Source organism: Dicentrarchus labrax, unplaced genomic scaffold (genome assembly GCF_905237075.1).
Source record: "Dicentrarchus labrax unplaced genomic scaffold, dlabrax2021, whole genome shotgun sequence".
Classification (NCBI taxonomy): domain Eukaryota; kingdom Metazoa; phylum Chordata; class Actinopteri; family Moronidae; genus Dicentrarchus; species Dicentrarchus labrax.
In genome coordinates, this window is record NW_026136705.1 from 2,002,816 (window position 1) to 2,022,716 (window position 19,901).

The 19,901-nt window shown below is 44.7% G+C and overlaps 1 protein-coding gene and 1 long non-coding RNA gene across 4 annotated transcripts in view; one reads left to right on the top strand and one right to left on the bottom strand.

Moving 5' to 3' along the window:
• LOC127363709 (uncharacterized) overlaps positions 1-16,503 on the bottom strand; it is a 33,346-nt gene extending 16,843 nt beyond the window's left edge. The window contains exon 1 of the long non-coding RNA XR_007884931.1: positions 16,377-16,503. This is a non-coding gene — a long non-coding RNA (uncharacterized LOC127363709). The remainder of the gene's footprint in view (positions 1-16,376) is intronic.
• The window catches only part of LOC127363693 (uncharacterized), a 36,381-nt gene that overhangs the window by 15,592 nt on the left and 888 nt on the right, over positions 1-19,901 (top strand). The window contains exons 1-2 of one of the 3 annotated variants that reach the window (XM_051400499.1): positions 16,859-16,916; positions 17,740-19,870. In XM_051400499.1, the coding sequence (XP_051256459.1) occupies positions 19,172-19,870 (699 nt within the window). In that variant the 5' untranslated portion in view covers positions 16,859-16,916; positions 17,740-19,171. Of the gene's footprint in view, positions 1-16,858; positions 19,871-19,901 lie in introns of those variants that run through there. The other 2 variants (XM_051400496.1, XM_051400497.1) reach the window with 2 other exon arrangements.

The following is a 19,901-nucleotide window of genomic DNA, read 5'->3' on the forward strand; positions in this document are numbered from 1 at the left end:
GAAGCAGAAAGACTAAAACGCCTTGGCGCAGTAGCTAAAACTCGACCAGTGACTGTAAGCACAGCTCAGCTTGACAGTAGTGACCCAGCTAACCAAGCTAAAGTTGACACAGAGTTACAGGCTAACCGTGCCGCTATTAGAGAACTGACTGCACAAGTCTCCTCACTGACCAAACACCTGGCCCAGATGGTGAAACCTACTGACAGTGCGAAACCGGGGGACCCCTGCTCACCAACGGCCCATCCTCAGCCGCCACCATCTGAGACCAGGGGCAGATGCAGTGACTGTGTACAACAGAGTAAAGTAAGCTGCCCTCACTGCTTTGTTTGTGGCCAAGCTGGGCATCGTGCCATCGGCTGTCTGAGAAGGAATATGTCGGGAAACGGGATGAGGTCACTGGAGAGGGGCAGCCAGTGATCATGACAGCCGCAGAGCCCCCAGCACAAGCCAACCACTCTAACACAGCCAGCCCGGCAAAAGCAAAACCACAGTGTCCACCACTGCCACAAAAACGGCTTGCACAACTCATAGGAAAGCGCTGTATGGTTTCATGTGCTATCAACGGAGTCCCTCTCCAAATGTTGCTCGACTCAGGGGCTCAGGTTACTATGGTGGGAAGAGCCTGGATAGAGACAGCACTACCCAACATCCAAATCCAGCCACTGCAATCCCTCCTTAGTGACCAACCGTTAGAGATTGCTGCAGCTAATGGCACAGATGTTCCCTTTGATGGTTGGGCAGATGTTGAACTCCGAGTCTGTAGTGAGAATCATGGACATATAACCATACAAGTGCCAGTTCTCGTCAGCCAGAACTGTCTTAACTTTCCTCTGTTAGGCAGTAATGTAATCGCAGAGATAATCAAAACCAATAACAAACAGAGAGGTGAGACTAATATTTCTGCTTTACTTAAAGAAGCTTTAAGTGTCAGTGACAGTACCGTAGAAGCCCTTGTCTCTACCCTTCAGATTTCAACCTCAGATGAGAACACCCCTGAGTGTAGTGTGAGGACAGGGAAGAGAGGTGTAACTATTCCAGCAGAGCAGATTTGTGAGGTTAAGTGTAGAGTTAAGGAATGGCCAAGGGGCGGGACAATGCTCTTTCAGCCCAACTTAGTCAGTAACTGTCCCGAGGGGTTAGAGCTGTTCCCAGCTTTAGTAGACGTTCCAAGTGGGTCCACAAAGATAGTTAAAATCCCTATTCAGAACCCCACTAAACATGACATCTACCTCACCAAGAGAACAGTGCTAGGCACATTGGAGGAAATTATTGAAGTCAAACCAGTTAACTGTTTCTCCAGTGGTTCAGAGCCAAAGTCCCATCCAACTGTAAATACACACTCAGCTCAGCTAAATACAGAAAAGCAGAGAGAAACGAGTGATAAACAGAAGACACCAGACATGACAAAACAGAGATGGCACCCACCTGTGGACATGTCACATCTGGAAGAGGATGAACAGAAGATAGTCAGAGACATGTTGTATGAAGAGTCGGATGTGTTTGCTAAGCACGATTCTGACATTGGTTGCATTCCCAATTTACAGCTGAAAATCCACCTAAAGGATGAAACACCAGTCCAAACGTCCTACAACTCAGTTCCTAAGCCCTTGTACAAAGAGGTGAAGGAATATGTCCAAAACCTGCTCGACCACGGCTGGATCAGAAAGTCTACCTCACCCTACTCGTCTCCTGTGGTCTGTGTCAGAAAAAAAGACAAAAGTTTACGCCTGTGCATTGACTTTCGTGGGTTAAACCGCAAGACTGTTCCTGACCGCCACCCTCTTCCACGCATACAGGATCTGCTGAATAATCTAGGAGGTTACTCGTGGTTCTCAATACTCGACCAAGGCAGTGCTTACCACCAGGGTTTTGTTGATGATAGTTCCAGACACCTGACTGCCTTTAGCACGCCTTGGGGACTATACGAGTGGATCCGCCTCCCATTTGGCCTTACCAACGCCCCGGCAGCATTCCAAAGGTGCATGGAGGGAGTTCTTGATGGTCTCAGGGATGAGTGCTGCTCTCCATACTTGGATGATGTGCTTTGCTTTTCCAAGACCTTCCATGACCACGTTGACGACCTGAGGGGGTACTCCGTCGCCTTCGAGAACATGGTGTAAAGCTACGCCCAAAAAAATGTGAGCTATTTAAAAGTCAGATCAGGTATTTAGGGCGCCTGGTGACTAATGAAGGTGTCCAAATAGACCCTAAAGATCTTGAGGCAGTTCAGCATTTGAAGGATGGAGAGCCAAAGAATGTGGGAGAGGTCAGAGCTCTTCTGGGGTTTCTAGGTTACTATAGGACCTTCATACAAGACTTTTCTAGGATAGCCAGGCCACTGTTTCAGCTAATAGAAAGTCCCAGAGAGTCTCGCAAAAATGCCACCATAGCTAGATCTGACAAGACTAAACTAAGAGGCTCAAAGAGTGGTCAGCTTTCATCCAAAACACCTGTCCAGTGGACATCAGAACACAGTGCAGTGGTGTCACGCCTTGTGGACATGCTAACCAGTCCACCCATCCTGGCCTACCCAGACTTTGATTTACCCTTCGTCCTCCACACCGATGCATCAAATGAAGGTCTGGGGGCAGTGCTCTATCAACAACAGGCAAACAAACTCCGTGTCATTGCTTATGGCTCCAGGACACTCACACCAGCGGAAAAAAACTACCATCTCCATTCCGGCAAGCTCGAGTTCCTTGCATTGAAGTGGGCAATCTGCGATAAATTTAGAGATTACCTCTATTATGCACCCACCTTCACAGTATACACGGACAATAACCCACTTACTTACGTTTTGAGCACGGCCAAGTTGAATGCTGTTGGACATCGCTGGGTGGGCGAGTTAGCCGACTTTCACTTCACCATCAGATATCGGCCAGGCAAGTCAAATACAGACGCTGACACCCTGTCACGCTATCCACTGCAACTTCATGACAACATTAATGAATACACAGAAGCAATGCTCCCAGAGGTAGTCTCTGCTATCTGGCAGGGGGACAGAGCCAAGAGAGACAGTGATGTGCCATGGGTCGCTGCGTTACAGCTGCATACTGATGCAGACGACACACCCCATGACAGCATTCCGGTTATCACCCCAGAAAATGTTCGAGCTGCTCAGAAGGAAGATGCTTCCATCTTTGAAGTTGTGAACCTGAAAGAAAGAGGATGGAATCCTAATGATAAAGACAAGAGACAAATGGGACGAGAGACACGAAGACTAGTCTATGAATGGAACAGACTCACACTTGACAAAGGAATACTGTACAGGCAGACAGGACAACGGAAACAGTTGGTCCTCCCCAAAGAGTTGAAGTTGACTGTTCTGAAATACCTACATGATGACATGGGACACGTTGGCGCAGACAAAGTTATCCACTTGGCAAGAGAAAGGTTTTATTGGCCTTTCATGCAACGTGAAATTGAAGATTATGTCATACGCCAGTGCCAGTGTGTTAAACAGAAGCGACCACACATTCCAGAGAGAGCTCCTATGGGTTCAATAACAACCAGTGCCCCCTTTGAACTCATCTCTGTTGACTATCTCCATCTTGAACAAAGTAAAGGTGGGTATGAGTACATTTTAGTCCTGGTAGATCACTTCACTCGCTTTGCACAAGCCTACCCGACCAAGAACAAGTCAGGCAGAACAGCAGCTGAGAAGATCTTCTATGACTTTATTCCACGCTTTGGGTACCCTGAAAAGTTACATCATGATCAGGGCAGGGAGTTCGAGAACAGCCTTTTCCAGAGACTTCAGCAGCTGGCAGGGATCGCCCACTCTCGAACTACCCCCTATCACCCTCAGGGGAATCCCGTGGAGCGCCTGAACAGGACTCTTCTACAGATGCTCCGTACTCTGCAAGAGGAAAAAAAGGCTGAATGGAAGGATCACCTACCCCACATAGTCCACGCGTACAACTGTACGAGACATGAGAGTACGGGCTATTCACCGTTCTTTCTCCTGTATGGAAGAGCCCCACGCTTGCCTGTTGATTTGCTCTTTGACTTGAAACCTGACCAAGAGCCACAGTCCAGACAAGTGTATGCACAGAAATGGGCTTCTCGCATGCAGGAGGCATACAAAATCGCCTCAGAGAACAGTGAAAAGAGCTCAGCTAAGGGGAAGAAATATTATGATCAGCATGTCAAAGGTATGGTGCTGCAGCCTGGAGACAGGGTGCTGGTGAGAAATCTGTCGGAGAGGGGTGGCCCAGGCAAACTTCGTGCTTACTGGGAAAAGAGAATTCATCGTGTTGTTGAAAAGATTGGAGATGGACCTGTGTACAGAGTTCAGCCAGAAATAGGAGAACAAACACACCGTGTCCTGCATCGCAACCTTCTGCTACCTGTTAATGATTTGCCCTTTGAACAAGATGGACAGAGTCAGCGTGCACCAAAGAAACAACAAAGACAGACAAACAAACAGATAAACAGTCATGACACAGTGGAACAGGAGTCTGGCCATTCTGAGGAAGAGGAGGAATACACATATTGCCTCAGGACCATACCTGTGTATGAAAGGAGGAAAGTCAGACCCACAGTCCCTCAGTCTAAACCACAGAGTGAACTCAATGCTGTAGCTCCAGAGTTCCACCCGATGAGACAAGCAACAGGAACTGCTCAAATGCAGCAGTTATGTGAACCTAACAAAGTTGCAGTGCCAGATTCAGTGCAAATGCCTGCACCAGCTGCTACACCGCCAGCACAGGAACTACAAGATGAACCAGCAAGGGTTGACTATATGGAGGATTCAGGTTCAGAAGGCCATGTAGATAATAGTGAGCTTGCCACAGAGCCATCAGTTGAGGAAGTGCCGCAGGTGAGGAGGTCAAGCCGAGCAGTGAAACCCCGAGAAGTGCTCACATATGACCACCTTGGCCAGCCTTCGTATCAGTCAGTGAGGCCAGGAGCAAACCTGATGTTTACATGTGTCCCATATCCCATGCCATTTTACCCAGCTGTTCCTGAACCCTGTTACTACCCTATGCCAGTATGGACATGCTAGATCTGTGACGATGTACACTGGGACTTAAAAGACATTCAGTTGCACATACGCAATAGACTGTACATTGACAACCAGACTTTATTGACTCTTCAATGAGCTACACATTACTGGTGTTAGTTATGTTCTAGATGCCCGGAGACATCTCTTGAAGCAGGGGGAGAGTGTAATGGGTTGGAAAACACCATATGTTAAGTTGTGTTTAGCAGACACCCCCTCTATTTTTGTAATAATTGAGTCATTCTAACACTGAAGGTAGTACAGTATTACGCCAGCAGGTGGTGCTCTAGTGCTGCTGTGGATCCATTAGGGAGACTGTAGCTACAAGCTCTGCACATGCGCAGCTCAGAAATAAACAAGCTCTGGCATGAGCAAGACGCTAACTTTCGTCATCTCTCTGTCAATCCACAGTTTATGTATTGGCTACACAGTGCTCCCCAGCCTGTGTAACCCTTGCTGCTGGTCCAGATTTCCCCCTAGGTCTGGTGCCGGTAACACACAGACTGACTAGAAGTGGGAAAGTTTTCTCGATGCATATTCTCTGGTCTGAAGTTAATGATACTGTGAAGCCACGCTTCAGCGGTGATGGCAAGAATAGCATTATACTGTTATCTTTGTTCACCATCATGCACAGGTCATAGTCAACAGTAGTCTGGAGTTTACGCACAATCCATCACGATGAAGATGTAGAGAAAGAGAAGTGCAGAAAAAAGCACATTGTCAATATCTTTAGAGACATTTTCTAAAATCAAAGTCAAGAGCTCATGTAAAGTTCCTCCCTGGCTCCCCTGTGGTTCGCACTCTTATGGTCACATAGTTTAGTCATTAATGTTACGCAACAACGTGTTTTCAGGGATAAAACAGGAGACGCTACTTTTGCTGGAAATAAAGTTGGACAAACAAAATATCAGAATCAGAATCTCTTTTATTGGCCAGGTATGAGCTCTTAATGTGCATACACAGAATCAGCATAACCTTCTGCAGCCTAACACTCCACTCCACAATACTGGAACATATTCTTAACCCTTTAAGGTACGCACCAAGAAAAAAGCAAAGGAAAAATTATTTCTTTGCATTTTTTATTCAATTATGATAACAATAACAACAATCAATAGTTTTTTTTAAATTAGACCCTACAGTATTTCAGATACAGTCCTCTACCAAACGGTTGAGACGTCTGTTCATAATAAAAGAACAACATTCAGAACAAGTCACATTAAGTGTAATTTCTTGACCAATATTACTCACTCACAAATATTTTTTGGTGGTCGTGCAACAGCACAAATGGGTTTTGACCTGTTGTGCAACTGCACTAATGATTTTGGTCAGGGGTGCAACAGCACTTATTTTGCCTTTGGCCACTCATTTCTGATAGTATGCTGCAAAGCATTCCTGCTTTGCATTCATACACAGGAATACATCACATTTCTGGCATTTCCATCTCGACACTCCCTTTGGACAGCGGTTGCATCGCCCCCGATTGTTAGATTGAAGTGGAGGACACTTGAGGGCAGTTAAGCACGCGTTTTGGCTCCCAAAAGGGCATTTTAGCACGCGTTTTGGCTCCCAAGGGGGCATTTTAGCACGCGTTTTGGCTCCCAAGAGGGCACTTGAGGGCAGTTTAGCACACTTTTGGCTCCCAAGTGGGCAGTTTAGCATGCATTTAGGCTCCCAAGGGGGCACCTAAAGGGAGGTTTAGCACGTGTTTTGGCTCCCAAGGGGGCAGTTTAGCACCCATTTAGGCTCCCAAGGGGGCACTTGAGGGCAGTTTAGGCCTCAGCCCTCCCAAGGGGCACTTAGGCGTTTGGCTCCCAAGGGGGCATTTTAGCACGCGTTTTGGCTCCCAAGAGGGCACTTGAGGGCACTTTAGCACACTTTTTGGCTCCCAAGGGGGCACTTTACCACGCGTTTTGGCTCTCAAGGGGGAACTTTAACACGTGTTTTGGCTCCCAAGGGGGCACTTGAGGGCAGTTTAGCACACGTTTTGGCTCCCAAGAGGGCACTTGAGGGCAGTTTAGCCCGCGTTTTGGCTCCCAAGGGGCACTTTAGCACGCGTTTTGGCTCCCAAGGGGGCATTTTAGCACGCGTTTTGGCTCCCAAGAGGGCACTTGAGGGCAGTTTAGCACACGTTTTGGCTCCCAAGGGGGCACTTTACCACGCGTTTTGGCTCTCAAGGGGGAACTTTAACACGTGTTTTGGCTCCCAAGATGGCACTTGAGGGCTGTTTAGCACACGTTTTGGCTCCCAAGGGGCATTTTAGCACGTGTTTTGGCTCCCAAGGGGGCAGTTTAGCACCCATTTAGGCTCCCAAGGGGGCACTTGAGGGCAGTTTAGCCCGCGTTTTGGCTCCCAAGGGGCACTTTAGCCCGCGTTTTGGCTCCCAAGTGGGCATTTTAGCACGCGTTTTGGCTCCCAAGAGGGCACTTGAGGGCAGTTTAGCACACTTTTTGGCTCCCAAGGGGGCACTTTACCACGCGTTTTGGCTCCCAAGGGGGAACTTTAACACGTGTTTTGGCTCCCAAGAGGGCACTTGAGGGCAGTTTAGCACACGTTTTGGCTCCCAAGAGGGCACTTGAGGGCAGTTTAGCACACTTTTTGGCTCCCAAGATGGCACTTGAGGGCAGTTTAGCACACGTTTTGGCTCCCAAGAGGGCACTTGAGGGCAGTTTAGCACACGTTTTGGCTCCCAAGATGGCACTTGAGGGCTGTTTAGCACACGTTTTGGCTCCCAAGGGGGCAGTTTAGCACGCATTTAGGCTCCCAAGGGGGCACTTGAGGGCAGTTTAGCACGTGTTTTGGCTCCCAAGGGGCACTTTAGCACGCGTTTTGGCTCCCAAGGGGGCAGTTTAGCACGCATTTTGGCTCCCAAGGGGGCACTTTAGCACGCGTTTTGGCTCCCAAGATGGCACTTGAGGGCACTTTAGCACGCGTTTTGGCTCCCAAGATGGCACTTGAGGGCACTTTAGCACGCGTTTTGGCTCCCAAGGGGGCAGTTTAGCACGCATTTTGGCTCCCAAAAGGGCATTTTAGCACGCGTTTTGGCTCCCAAGAGGGCACTTGAGGGCAGTTTAGCACACTTTTGTCTCCCAAGGGGCACTTTAGCACGTGTTTTGGCTGCCAAGGGGGCACTTGAGGGCACTTTAGCACGCGTTTTTCAACAATTGCCCCATAACATTAAATTAATCATTTGAACAACACTAACCCTTTTGTTCATTGTAAATAGCTCATTTTACCAACATTAGCTAGCTTTTCTACCTTTACCATAAAATGACAACTCAACCGTTTGGTAGAGCACTTTTTGAAAAAATTATTTGACCCTTATAAGACTTATTTTTGTTGAATTAAGTTACATAATTCTGTTTAACAACTCCTCTGAAACGATAATATGTCAACAAAATAATATTACCTTTGAAAGTCCCCCCGATATGCGTCATCAAAGGACGGGTGAATTTTCGCTATGTCACTTCCTGTCTGAAGGAACGCTGAAAAGGCATACTGCTCACAGACACAGGGCCATGTAGTGGATTTTTTTAGCATTGCACAACTACACCAAAGGGTAGAGATGGCTCATTCAGGTTGAGTTAAGCTTGATGCATTTTTCAATTAAATATAGTGACTTAAAGTGTGGTCTACCAAATGGTTGAGTAGTACCTTAAATATCATATGTGTTAATATAGGCTTAATATAATATGTTGATATTATATATCATATTTATAGAATATTCTTATCTTTTCTTTCACATTTGGATTTACATGTTTATATTTATTATATTTATATTTATAATATCATTTATTGTATGTATATCTTGTATAGTCAAGTATCTATTATACATATGTTATATATCATATCATATCTCGTATATATGTGTACATATTATATATTGCATTTATGTATGTATGCACACCTTGCACAGGCGAAATATATGATTATCTATATATAAACAAACAGGACAGAAACTTAACAGACATAGACTACCATGTTGGATACAGATATGCCGATGTGTGTGTGTGTGTGTGTGTGTGTGTGTGTGTGTGTGTGTGTGTGTGTGTGTGTGTGTGTGTGTGTGTGTGTGTGTGTGTGTGTGTGTGTGTGTGTGTGTGTGTGTGTGTAAATAACACATAACAACCGTAACATCTGTAGACAGTAAGACAAGAGCCCGGGCTGCTCTAGTGTTATAGACCTGTTAGTCCAACTGCTTACAATCATGTTAAATGTCGGTGTCACAGTGAATTTAAGTCTGTTTCCTTTTTGTCTTCTCTCCTCTGTAGACGACGCAGGGACCCCCTGAAGAGAGCATGATGGGAGCTGGGACCATTGCCGGTCTAATAACAACGATTGTAGGGCTTTCCATCTTTGTAGTCATCTTATTGTGTCTGTGCCGTCATTTGTGGCTGAAATCCCGCAGACCAAAAGAGCCAGAATCTCATCCTAATGGCCACCTTTTAGTGCCTATCTCAAATGGTCATTCAGGAACTGACAGTGGATAAATTATCGGTTCATGAAAATAATAATTTATTTTTAACTCTTTTTAATTTTAGGATTAACTTTACTAGAAAAAATTAATGAGTCAGAACTTATTACACTATGCATTCCACACATTAATCCTGTATTTGCACAATTATATACTCTATTTTTAATACTTCCCTTTGCTGTCCTTGCCAATAAAGTTCTGACTTCCAAAAAGTGATCATCTTTTGTTCGTGTTTTCCTGTTTCCTGACAAACGAAGGAATCCTCTGGAATATGAAATAAAGTGAAAACATTTGAATTGAAAATCTGCAACATAAATAACCTCCAAGAAATATGTAAAACCTGATTTAAAAACTGAACACTGATGAATTCTGGTAACAATCGTCGTATGCATCAGGTAGAACTACCAATAAACAAGAGTGGCGACATTTTGAAAGAAAGGAGAATTATTCTTTTAGGCCAAAATGTTACGTACAGGGTAGCCTAACGTGGTTTGTCACATTTTAGTTGTTGATTCGAGGGTGTAGTCCACTTTGGACATTTGCATACAGACTCATACAGACTGAATGAATGATGGTAGAGTAACAAGGGTAAACATAACAACAAGCACTGAATCAGCATTATTATATCATTATCTGGAATGTGGTGTAGAATATAGATTCGGCTGCAAGGTCTGAGTCAGGGTGTGTTTGATGTAACACATCTGACTCTCCCTCACAAGCAGGCAGGGTGACAGAGCAGCAAATAGAACTAAATGTTCGTCTTTTAAACAAACTTAAGTTCAGCAAAACAGTACTACAACAGAAGTCTGAACTAAACAAACCTGACCTCCTGAATGATCCTAGAAGAGGGTTACTTATACACGTAGGCTAGCATACACAAACACAAGGAAACAATAATAAACACACAGGAATTTTCCACCTATATCGGTGAGTCAGTTGAGCAGCTTCAAATATTTTGGACTGGATGTTAGGGACCAAGCAGTAAAAGCAGGGACAAAGGTCAAATCAATTGACCTCTGATTGATCCATACAAGTTCCATTACATGTGTGGTCTCACCCCTGTTATTTATCCTCTACACATGTGTACATGTGTTTTTTTTATATATACTGTATTTTTGTCTTGTTTTCTACTGCAAACCAAATCTACCTTTCGTTACAAATAAAGTAACCTTAAACCTTGAACCTGCTGACTGAGATGTGGTCCTAAGGCTGCTTTACATTTACAGTGCTAACATATATTTAGGAAATACTTACTAACACCTCAGTCTGCTTATAGTCTGTATCATACTTGTTAATCCTAAATAGAGATAAGACAGTGATAGTGTGCACATGATCGCCACCATCTTGCCGTTATTAGGTTGATCCTTAAGCAAACATTCATACAAATCAAATATAATTACAGCACTCTCTATGTTTATCTGCCACAGCTGTGAGTCAATACAAGGCCCAGTTCCAAGAGCCGACCGTACAACTTATAAATTTATTTACAAAGACCCAACAGCTCCCACCATGTGCAAGCACTTGGCAATGGCGGCAAAGAAAAAACTTCCTTTTACGACGCAGAAACCTTAGACAACCCCTGGTTCTAGGTGGGGGCTATCTGCCTCGACCGGTTTGAGTTGGAGAGGGAGAGAGGGAGAAAGGGAGAGAGAGAGAGAGGGAGAGAGGAGCTCAGTACATCACGGGAAGTCTACATAAATAAGGGGAAAGTGTTGACCTGAGCCAGCCGTAGATATAGGCTTTATCAAAGAGAAATGTCTTAAGCCTACTGTTAAATGTGGAGAGGGTGTCTGCCTCCCAAACACAAACAGGAAGCTGGTTCCACAGGAGAGGAGCTTGGTTGCTGAAAACTTTATGGGGTTTCCCAGGATTTTATGAATACCTACTTCAAAAATAGGAGTAATGATACATAAGTGAAAGACCAATCGGAGCACGACCATTGTCAGTCTTCCCCAGTTCTCAGGCAGTACAGTAAGCTGCTCATACACAGTCTATTTCTCTCTGCAGCTGCTGTGTGGATGTGAGGACTGGGTTCCACCGTAACCTCAGACTCAGCTGAGATTGTTGAGCGGGTGGGGGGGACAGGGTAGGGGTGTACGTGCACTGCCAGAGAGAGACAAAGGAAGAGAGTGAGAGAGTGTGGGTGGCAGCATGTAACAGTTAGAGCTGCTGAAAAGAGGTTCAAGTGTACTTCAGCCAACCTTATTATATTATCATTATCACTTATTTTCCTTGCAGCTACACTCACACACAGTTTGGCCACAAATGCAGGGCAAAGCAGCTGTGTGTATGAGAAAAAGGCAGGGAGGGAAAAAGGCAGACATGATGAGTGGTGTGGTGGTGTGTAGGCCCAGTGGTTTTCATTAATAGTTTATGGTTCGATTATTGATTGGCCATGAGAACTTGATCACACTGAAGCCTAAAAACACTCCTTAAGATGATAGCCTCTCAAACTGGGGGTCGATGGTCAAATGTGCATCCACTGCATTAGACGATCCAAAGCCATACGGCAAAACCTCCACAGAAATGTAATCAGACCATCCTTTAATATAGTTATTATTAAGGTAGCCTAAATATCCAGATTTACTTAACTTAGTCTTTTCTTTGCAGCTATTTACCGTATGTTGCACGTTTTATCCAGTTAGTTTATTAGTCAGATTCAGTTCTGTATGGACCAAAAAGTTTAGTTGTATTTATTTAAAAAGGCTGTCAGTGGGGATTTTATTGGTTTCTGAAATTCAAATTGGCACAGCAGTGCAAAGAGTAAAGAAATATAATGAAATATACATTTTAAACACTATAGTAGAATATGATAAGCTGTGTAGGTAGCTGTGCATGTGCGGTGCTTCTCAAGTGTTATGCGAAAAATAAAGTCTGTCAAACATTTAGTCAGTCACTGATGAGAGATGATGAACATTATGGTAGCAGTTGAGGCTGGGAGGAAAACCTCCCTGGTTTGGCCACAAGCCCAGTTTAGTTGATGTGTGTAAGGGGGTGTGTTTGACACACTCTCAGCACTTCAAGAGCACTTTGTTCTGTTTTCCAACGACAGCGGCCTGGATTAGTGACAGCATTAAGAGAATGAGAGCGTTGATGTGGCAGGACCGCTTCCTCCTGTAGCTGTATCCTTGCCTTATTTGACCCTCTTCACTCTTACTATTATGCCCTTGTGGCCAATGTAAATCAATGACCAGGACGGGTTAATGGCACTAATGGATGTGGCAAGCATGTTTTATACATGTGAGGAGGAGCAGATATACATGATGTATATCTGATCCTCCTCACAGATGATCTGTCTCGTGCTATCAGCATAAATATGACCAAAAAAAAGTTGAAACGTTTCCTACTGTTGCTTTACACTTAGTAAAGAAGAAGTCTGTTTAGCCATACAGCGAAACACGCTTTTCCCTCACCTGGTGATCCGCTCAGCCCCCGGTTGCCAGGATTTTCAGGACGACCAGGGATGCCACCAGTCAGCCCGCCGGGAGGTCCAGGAGCACCGGGAATACCATTATTGCCGCCGTCTCCACGCTCTCAGTCCAGGAACACCGTAACGGCCGTCGACACCTGACAGAAGAAGAAAGAATTGGTCACACATTTTACAGCAGATGCTTCCACTACTGATGCCACTAAAACTTCTAATACTACTTCTAATACAACTACTTGTTGCCAGTTTAGGTAGACCTAGCTAAAAAGAATGAAGTCTAATACAGTCCTGCAATAAATCACAACTTCATGAGTGACGCCCTGGAACACCATCCTTCCCCTTGGCTCTGTCACAACTCTGTCCTGGAGAACCCTGAACTCCAGAGTCCCCTCTGGGTCCAGGAAAACCTGCATGGAGGAAACAGCAGAGGTGATTAAGAGGGGAGATTGAAGTCAGAATCACTTTATAATACTAACAGTGATAAAGTGAAAGCACTGTAACAATGAGGTCATAAAACTGTCTCTGAATTAGAAGTATCAGATTATCTTCAGTCAATAAATCTACAGCCCAGATGACTGAAACAGCTTGTGTAAGTATGGGAAAAAACCCTCAATGATTGTGTTTAACAAATGTAATCTAATGAATGATGTTATCTCAGCTCGCTCTTGTCAGAATAGTTCCCTGCCAGACAGTAAGTACTGGCCCTAACTACATGTGTAATCCATTATATGTGTGGTCTTAAGGCTGCTTTACATTTACAGTGCTAACATATATTTAGGAAATACTTACTAACACCTCAGTCTGCTTATAGTCTGTATCATACTTGTTAATCCTAAATAGAGGTAAGACAGTGATAGTGTGCACATGATCGCCACCATCTTGCTGTTATTAGGTTGATCCTTATCTTTGAAAACAAACAAACCCTTAGTAATTCATTACACAGTATCTAACCTGGAAACTATCTGAGCCTCCAAATCAGTGGTCACACTTAAAGGACTGAATCCTCCACTTCCCTTATTCTGGCCTTAACATACATTCTTCCACTGAGAAAAAACAAACATTCATACAAATCAAATATAATTACAGCACTCTCTGTCTATGTTTATCTGCCACAGCTGTGAGTCACTACAAGGCCCAGTGTTGGTAGCGGTGTGCTGACAGAGAGAGGAAGAGACAACACTTGTATAGCGGCAATTAAACAAAAGTTATCTCAGCAACATTTTCCAAGAGCAGACCGTACTTCAAGTGTACTTCAGCCAACCTTATTATCTTATCATTATCACTGATTTTCCTTGCAGCTACACTCACACATTCAATTCAATTCAATTCAATTCAATTTTATTTGTATAGCGCCAATTCATAACAGAAGTTATCTCAGGACACTTTTCAAATAGAGCAGGTCTAGACCGAACTCTTTAACATTAATTACAGAGACCCAACAGTACCACCATGAGCAAGCACTTGGCGACAAGGGCAAGGAAAAACTGCCTGTTAAAAGGCAGAAACCTAGGACAGATCCTCCGGCTCTAGGTGGGTGGTCGTCTGTCTCGACCAGTTGGGGTGAGAGAGAGAGAGAGAGAGAGAGAGAGAGAGAGAGAGAGAGAGAGAGAGAGAGAGAGAGCGACAGACAGACAGACAGGTGCACAGCAACAACAGTATTGGCAATGGCAGTCAAGCAGGACCATGGCAGGAGGCTCCACCAGGATCCATGAGAACCTGCGAGACGAGAAAGCACAAGAACTCCGGGGACTCACCTGATCCAGCCCTAACTATAAGCTTTATCAAAGAGGAATGTCTTAAGCCTACTCTTGAATGTGGTGAGGGTGTCTGCCTCCCGAACCACAACTGGAAGCTGGTTCCACAGGAGAGGAGCTTGGTAACTGAAGGCTCTGGCTCCTGTTCTACTTTTAGAGACTATAGGAACCACAAGTAGCCCAGCATTCAGAGAACGTAGTGTTCTAGTGGGGTAATAGGGTACTATGAGCTCTTTAAGATATGAAGGGGCCTGATCATGAAGAGCTTTATAGGTGAGGAGGAGGATTTTAAATTCAATTCTACATTTTATAGGGAGCCAATGCAGAGTAGCTAGTACAGGAGAGATGTGATCTCTTTTTCTAGTTCCTGTCAGTACTCGTGCTGCAGCGTTCTGAATTAATTGGAGCGTTTTAATGGACTTATTGGGGCAACCTGATAATAAAGAGTTGCAGTAATCCAGCCTTGAAGTAACAAATGCATGGATTAGTTTTTCTGCATCTGTCTGTGATAGTATGTGTCTAATTTTTCTAATATTACGTAAATGGAAGAAGGCAGTCCTAGAGGTCTGCTTTATGTGGGAGTTAAATGACAAATCCACATAGTTTGGCCACAAGGGCAGGGCACAAAGCAGCTGTGTGTATGAGAAAAAGGCAGGGAGGGAAAAAGGCAGACATGATGAGTGGTGTGGTGGTGTGTAGGCCCAGTGGTTTTCATTAATAGTTTATGGTTCGATTATTGATTGGCCATGAGAACTTGATCACAGTGAAGCCTAAAAACACTCCTTAAGATGATAGCCTCTCAAACTGGGGGTCGATGGTCTAATGTGCATCCACTGCATTAGACGATCCAAAGCTATACGGCAAAATCTCCACAGAAATGTAATCAGACCATCCTTTAATATAGTTATTATTAAAGTAGCCTAAATATCCAGATTTACTTAACTTAGTCTTTTCCTTGCAGCTATTTACCGTATGTTGCACGTTTTATCCAGTTAGTTTATTAATCAGTTTCAGTTCTGTATTTACAAAGACCCAACAGCTCCCACCATGTGCAAGCACTTGGCAATGGCGGCAAAGAAAAAACTTCCTATGAAGAGGCAGAAACCTCAGACAGCCCCTGGCTCTAGGTGGGGGCTATCTGCCTCGACCGGTTTGGGTTGGAGAGGGAGAGAGGGAGAGAGGGGGGGTAGAGGGATTAGTAAGGGAAGTTAGTGACATGCATTAATGGGACATGATTGTGGGCAGAAGGAGAGGGAGAATGTGTATGCACAGCTACAGGGCAGTACTGTTGAAGGCACTGAGGCAATGTTATTTTAGTGCTGGGCGGGGACCATTGATCCACTAGTCCATTTATTAGACAGGAGTGCTGAAGAGCCACATGTGGGTTCAGCAGGAGAGCAGGGGGAGAAGAAAAAACAGTCAAACAAATGGAGATGGTTCATTAAGAAGAATATTATAATGTGTATTTATAAATGTGGTTGTCTTGGGTTAGGAGCAATACAACTTATAAAATGTAGTTTTCCACTTGCAGAAAAGTGATTACAGCTCCTACCTTACCTAGATTCTCTACCCCACAATGATTTGATTTTACTTATAATTGTTCTATTTTGCATATCATTGCCTACCTAGTAACCTTTACCGATTGAAATATCTTCAAAAGGACAATACAACCAATAAAATTCAGATTTCCACTTGCCAAAAAGTGATTACAACTCCTACCCTGTCGCTGAAAGGATTCCTCTTATTCCCCAGGAAGTAAGAAAACACCCACCCAGGACAGGGAGCACGCAGGGCAAGTAAAGCCAGATGACGACTCTAGAGACAAGTGTGAGTCAGACACCCTCAGAGTTCAGAGCTGCTCAAGGTCAGAGAGGAACAGTAGCATTACTTCATCCTGCCTTGTTGGACCTATAAAGGACATTCAGTGTCCTTCAACATAATTGAATAATCCTTAATGTATGTCTATTCTATGAAAGTGTGCAGGCCTAGCAGCAGGAATGTGAAGGGAAGCATTCATTCTCATTGACTGTTTGTTTGTGATGATGTTAGTTATGATTGTAGTTAAGTTAATATTTTGTTTGGTTTTCCCTTCTTAGCTCTCACAGTGTGTTCACAGCATGTTTTTTTTTTTTTGGAGCTAAGGTAGCATCAATTAAGTTTTTGTGAACCATCAGTTGGAGAGTAAGAACATTATTCAGCTGGGGATATCACAGTAACACTATGGAACATGTTTCCAAGGTGACTCCATGATTGAAGCAGGTTGAGCCGCATGCCAGCAGTAAAAAATGTCATAGTTTCCCTGGGAGTTGTCCTCTTGTTCACTTGGATTGTACAGTTGAGCTGTAGTCCCAGTGAAAGAACTTGGAATGCTGCGATTAGACTCCTGCTACATGTCAGACACAACGGCACATGCCAACATCAGGAGTTAACCTGAATAGTCACACAAACAAAAGGCTGGTATGTGAATCAGAGAAGTCAGACTGTCACATATCCTCGGGGTGTGTACAGCGTGCCCTGATCCTGGAGCACACCACCAGTAGAAATGGGACTTTTTCTGATCCATCAGCCTAATATTGTCATGAGTCATTCCTGTTTACCTTGCATCCTCCCCAACCCCTGCCAGCTATGCTGCACAATAACTACTTTTTCAGGATTTACACCTGTTATCAACATGCAAGCTGCTCAAGGTCAGAGAGGAACAGTAGCATTACTTCATCCTGCCTGCTTCCAGGGCCTGACAGTTCATATATCAGTTCTGCTGGAACTATAAAGGACCTTCAGTGTGCTCCAACATAATTGAATAATCCTTATTGTATGTTTATTCTATGAACGTGTGCAGGCCTAGGAGCAGGAACGTGAAGCATTAATTCTCGCTGTCACTCTTTTGTCTGTTTGTTATGATGTTAGTTATGATTGTAGTTAACTTAATATTTTGTTTGGTTTTCCCTTCTTAGCTCTCGCAGTGTGTTCACAGCATGTTTTCTTTTTTTTTGGAGCTTTTGGAGTAAGAACATTATTCAGCTGGGGATATCACAGTAACACAATGGAACATGTTTCCAAGGTGACTCCATGATTAAAGCAGGTTGAGCCGCATGCCAGCAGTAAAAATGTCATATTTCCCCTGGGAGTTGTCCTCTTGTTCACTTGGTATACGTGTGTACAGCATGGCCTGATCCTGGAGCACACCACCAGTAGAAATGGGACTTTTTCTGATCCATCACAACATAAACCACAACAAAGTAAAGGAAGAACTACTATAACTCTTCTCTCTTTCTAAACTGTGTTCAGACTCAGACTTTGTCCTTCTGTTTTCCACACAGAAAACTGATCAGAAATCAATACGGGAATCCACAAAGACTCCACCGATAGAAAGAATAAATTATGGTAATGGTCCCATTCCTAACCAGTGAAAACAGTTATTAACTGTAAGCGGGTCTGCACAAAGACCTCTCTGTGCATGTGGTTCCTTTGTGGTTTTGTCTTTTTTTTTTTGCCCCTGACCCATGTCAAGTGTTAGATCAGCTGTTCCAACTCTTATTTTTCTATAGATGAGAGGATTGTGACACAAAAATTGAAGATGTGAAAGGAACAAAACATGAGAGTCATCAAGGGGCTAATATGCCAGATATAGCGCGGGTAAATAAGAAGAGAATGTAGCATATTCAAAGGTCAAGGCCAGAAAAAGAGAAGTCCAATGGATACCTGAGGGTTGATTGCAAAGGGTCAGCTGACTGTGCTCTGAGTCTGGCATGGTCATGTCTGACTGGGATGGGAATACCAAAACATCCCCTCTCTCTGCAATTCATCTCACTCTCACTTCCTTTTAACTGCCCCTATAAGGGCATTAGAGAGACTGTAGTTCCTAAAGTCTTCAGAGGGCCATGGGAAGACCAGAAGTAACTCCTCTCACTCTGTATATTAGATCATATTGTTTGTTTGACTGAGAATTGTATTACATTACCAGCCCTGTTACGTACATTATTTCTTAAATAGCATGGATCTTTTTAAAGATAGTTTTGGTTAGTGTTCTCCTGCTATTATCACACATGTAGATCGATACAGAGTTGCCACTGATTGTGAGGACGGCCATGATACAGTGGGTGTTACTGAAGGAGACATTTTTAGTTTGTTTATTAAAGAACTACAAGACGTCTGCGATAAATATGACGCAATCACTGCGCGTCCTAACAGGCGTGTGACACCGTCGGTCAGGACCTCAGACAGCTGTCCAGCACAGGCCCTGAGCACACGTCCAGGGATGCCATCAGGACCAGCAGCCTTACGTGCATTAGCCCTGCTCAGAGCAGCACACACGTCGGTGTGGGAGTTAAATGACAAATCCTGATCAAAGCGGAGTCCTGTTGTAGCAGAAGAGGAAGCTGTGACCACACCCAGAAAATCGCTCTGCATTTCATCTCGTGGAGTGTAGTGGAGTGCAGGCAGAGACACACACACACAGGCAGAGACCAGCAGTCACACTTCAAGAGAGCTTTGTTAACAGACAGTCAGAGCTCATGATGTCAAGGCTCTCACTCCTGTTCGCATTCCTCTTGTACCCTGTAGGCTTTGGAGAACCTGTGCATGTGATTCTGGGAGACCCGGTGTCATTCCCAGTAATCGGGAACTGTCTGAATGAGCCGGTAGACAGACTTTACCGGGTCACAGAGCACAGCAACCGGCCGGTGGCTGCTCGTGAGGACGGTGTCTGCAAACCGGCCGAGGACTACAAAGACAGGGTGGATGTGAACTCCTGCTTCGCCTTCAGTCGCTCAGTTTACACAGATACTGGACTTTATGAGCTCACCTGCGGCAGCCGGGATCAAAGAGTCCAGCTGAATGTTGTTGTGGGCTCTGAAGCATCTGCCACTGAGGGACAACCGGTCCAACTACCGTGCTACTTCAGTCCTGCAGGGGGACATGTGGACTCTATACGGTGGGAAAGAAACGGACACACTGTGCTGGAGCGCAATCTGGCCACTGGAAAGACCAAATACGGGACCGGGTTTGAGAGAAGAGTGTCTCTGCCGGCTGATGGCCACAAACACGGAGACTGGTCTCTGATGTGGGATCAGGTCCGGCTGGAGGATGGAGGGGATTTCTTTTGCTCTGCGCACAGGGGGGACGTGAGAGAGGGATGGGGAGACCCTGCTGCTGTGAGGATGAAGGTCACCAAGAGAAACCCGGATCAGACGACCCCTCACCCACCGCACACTGTAAGTGTCTCACTCTCAGGTCTCATGCAGT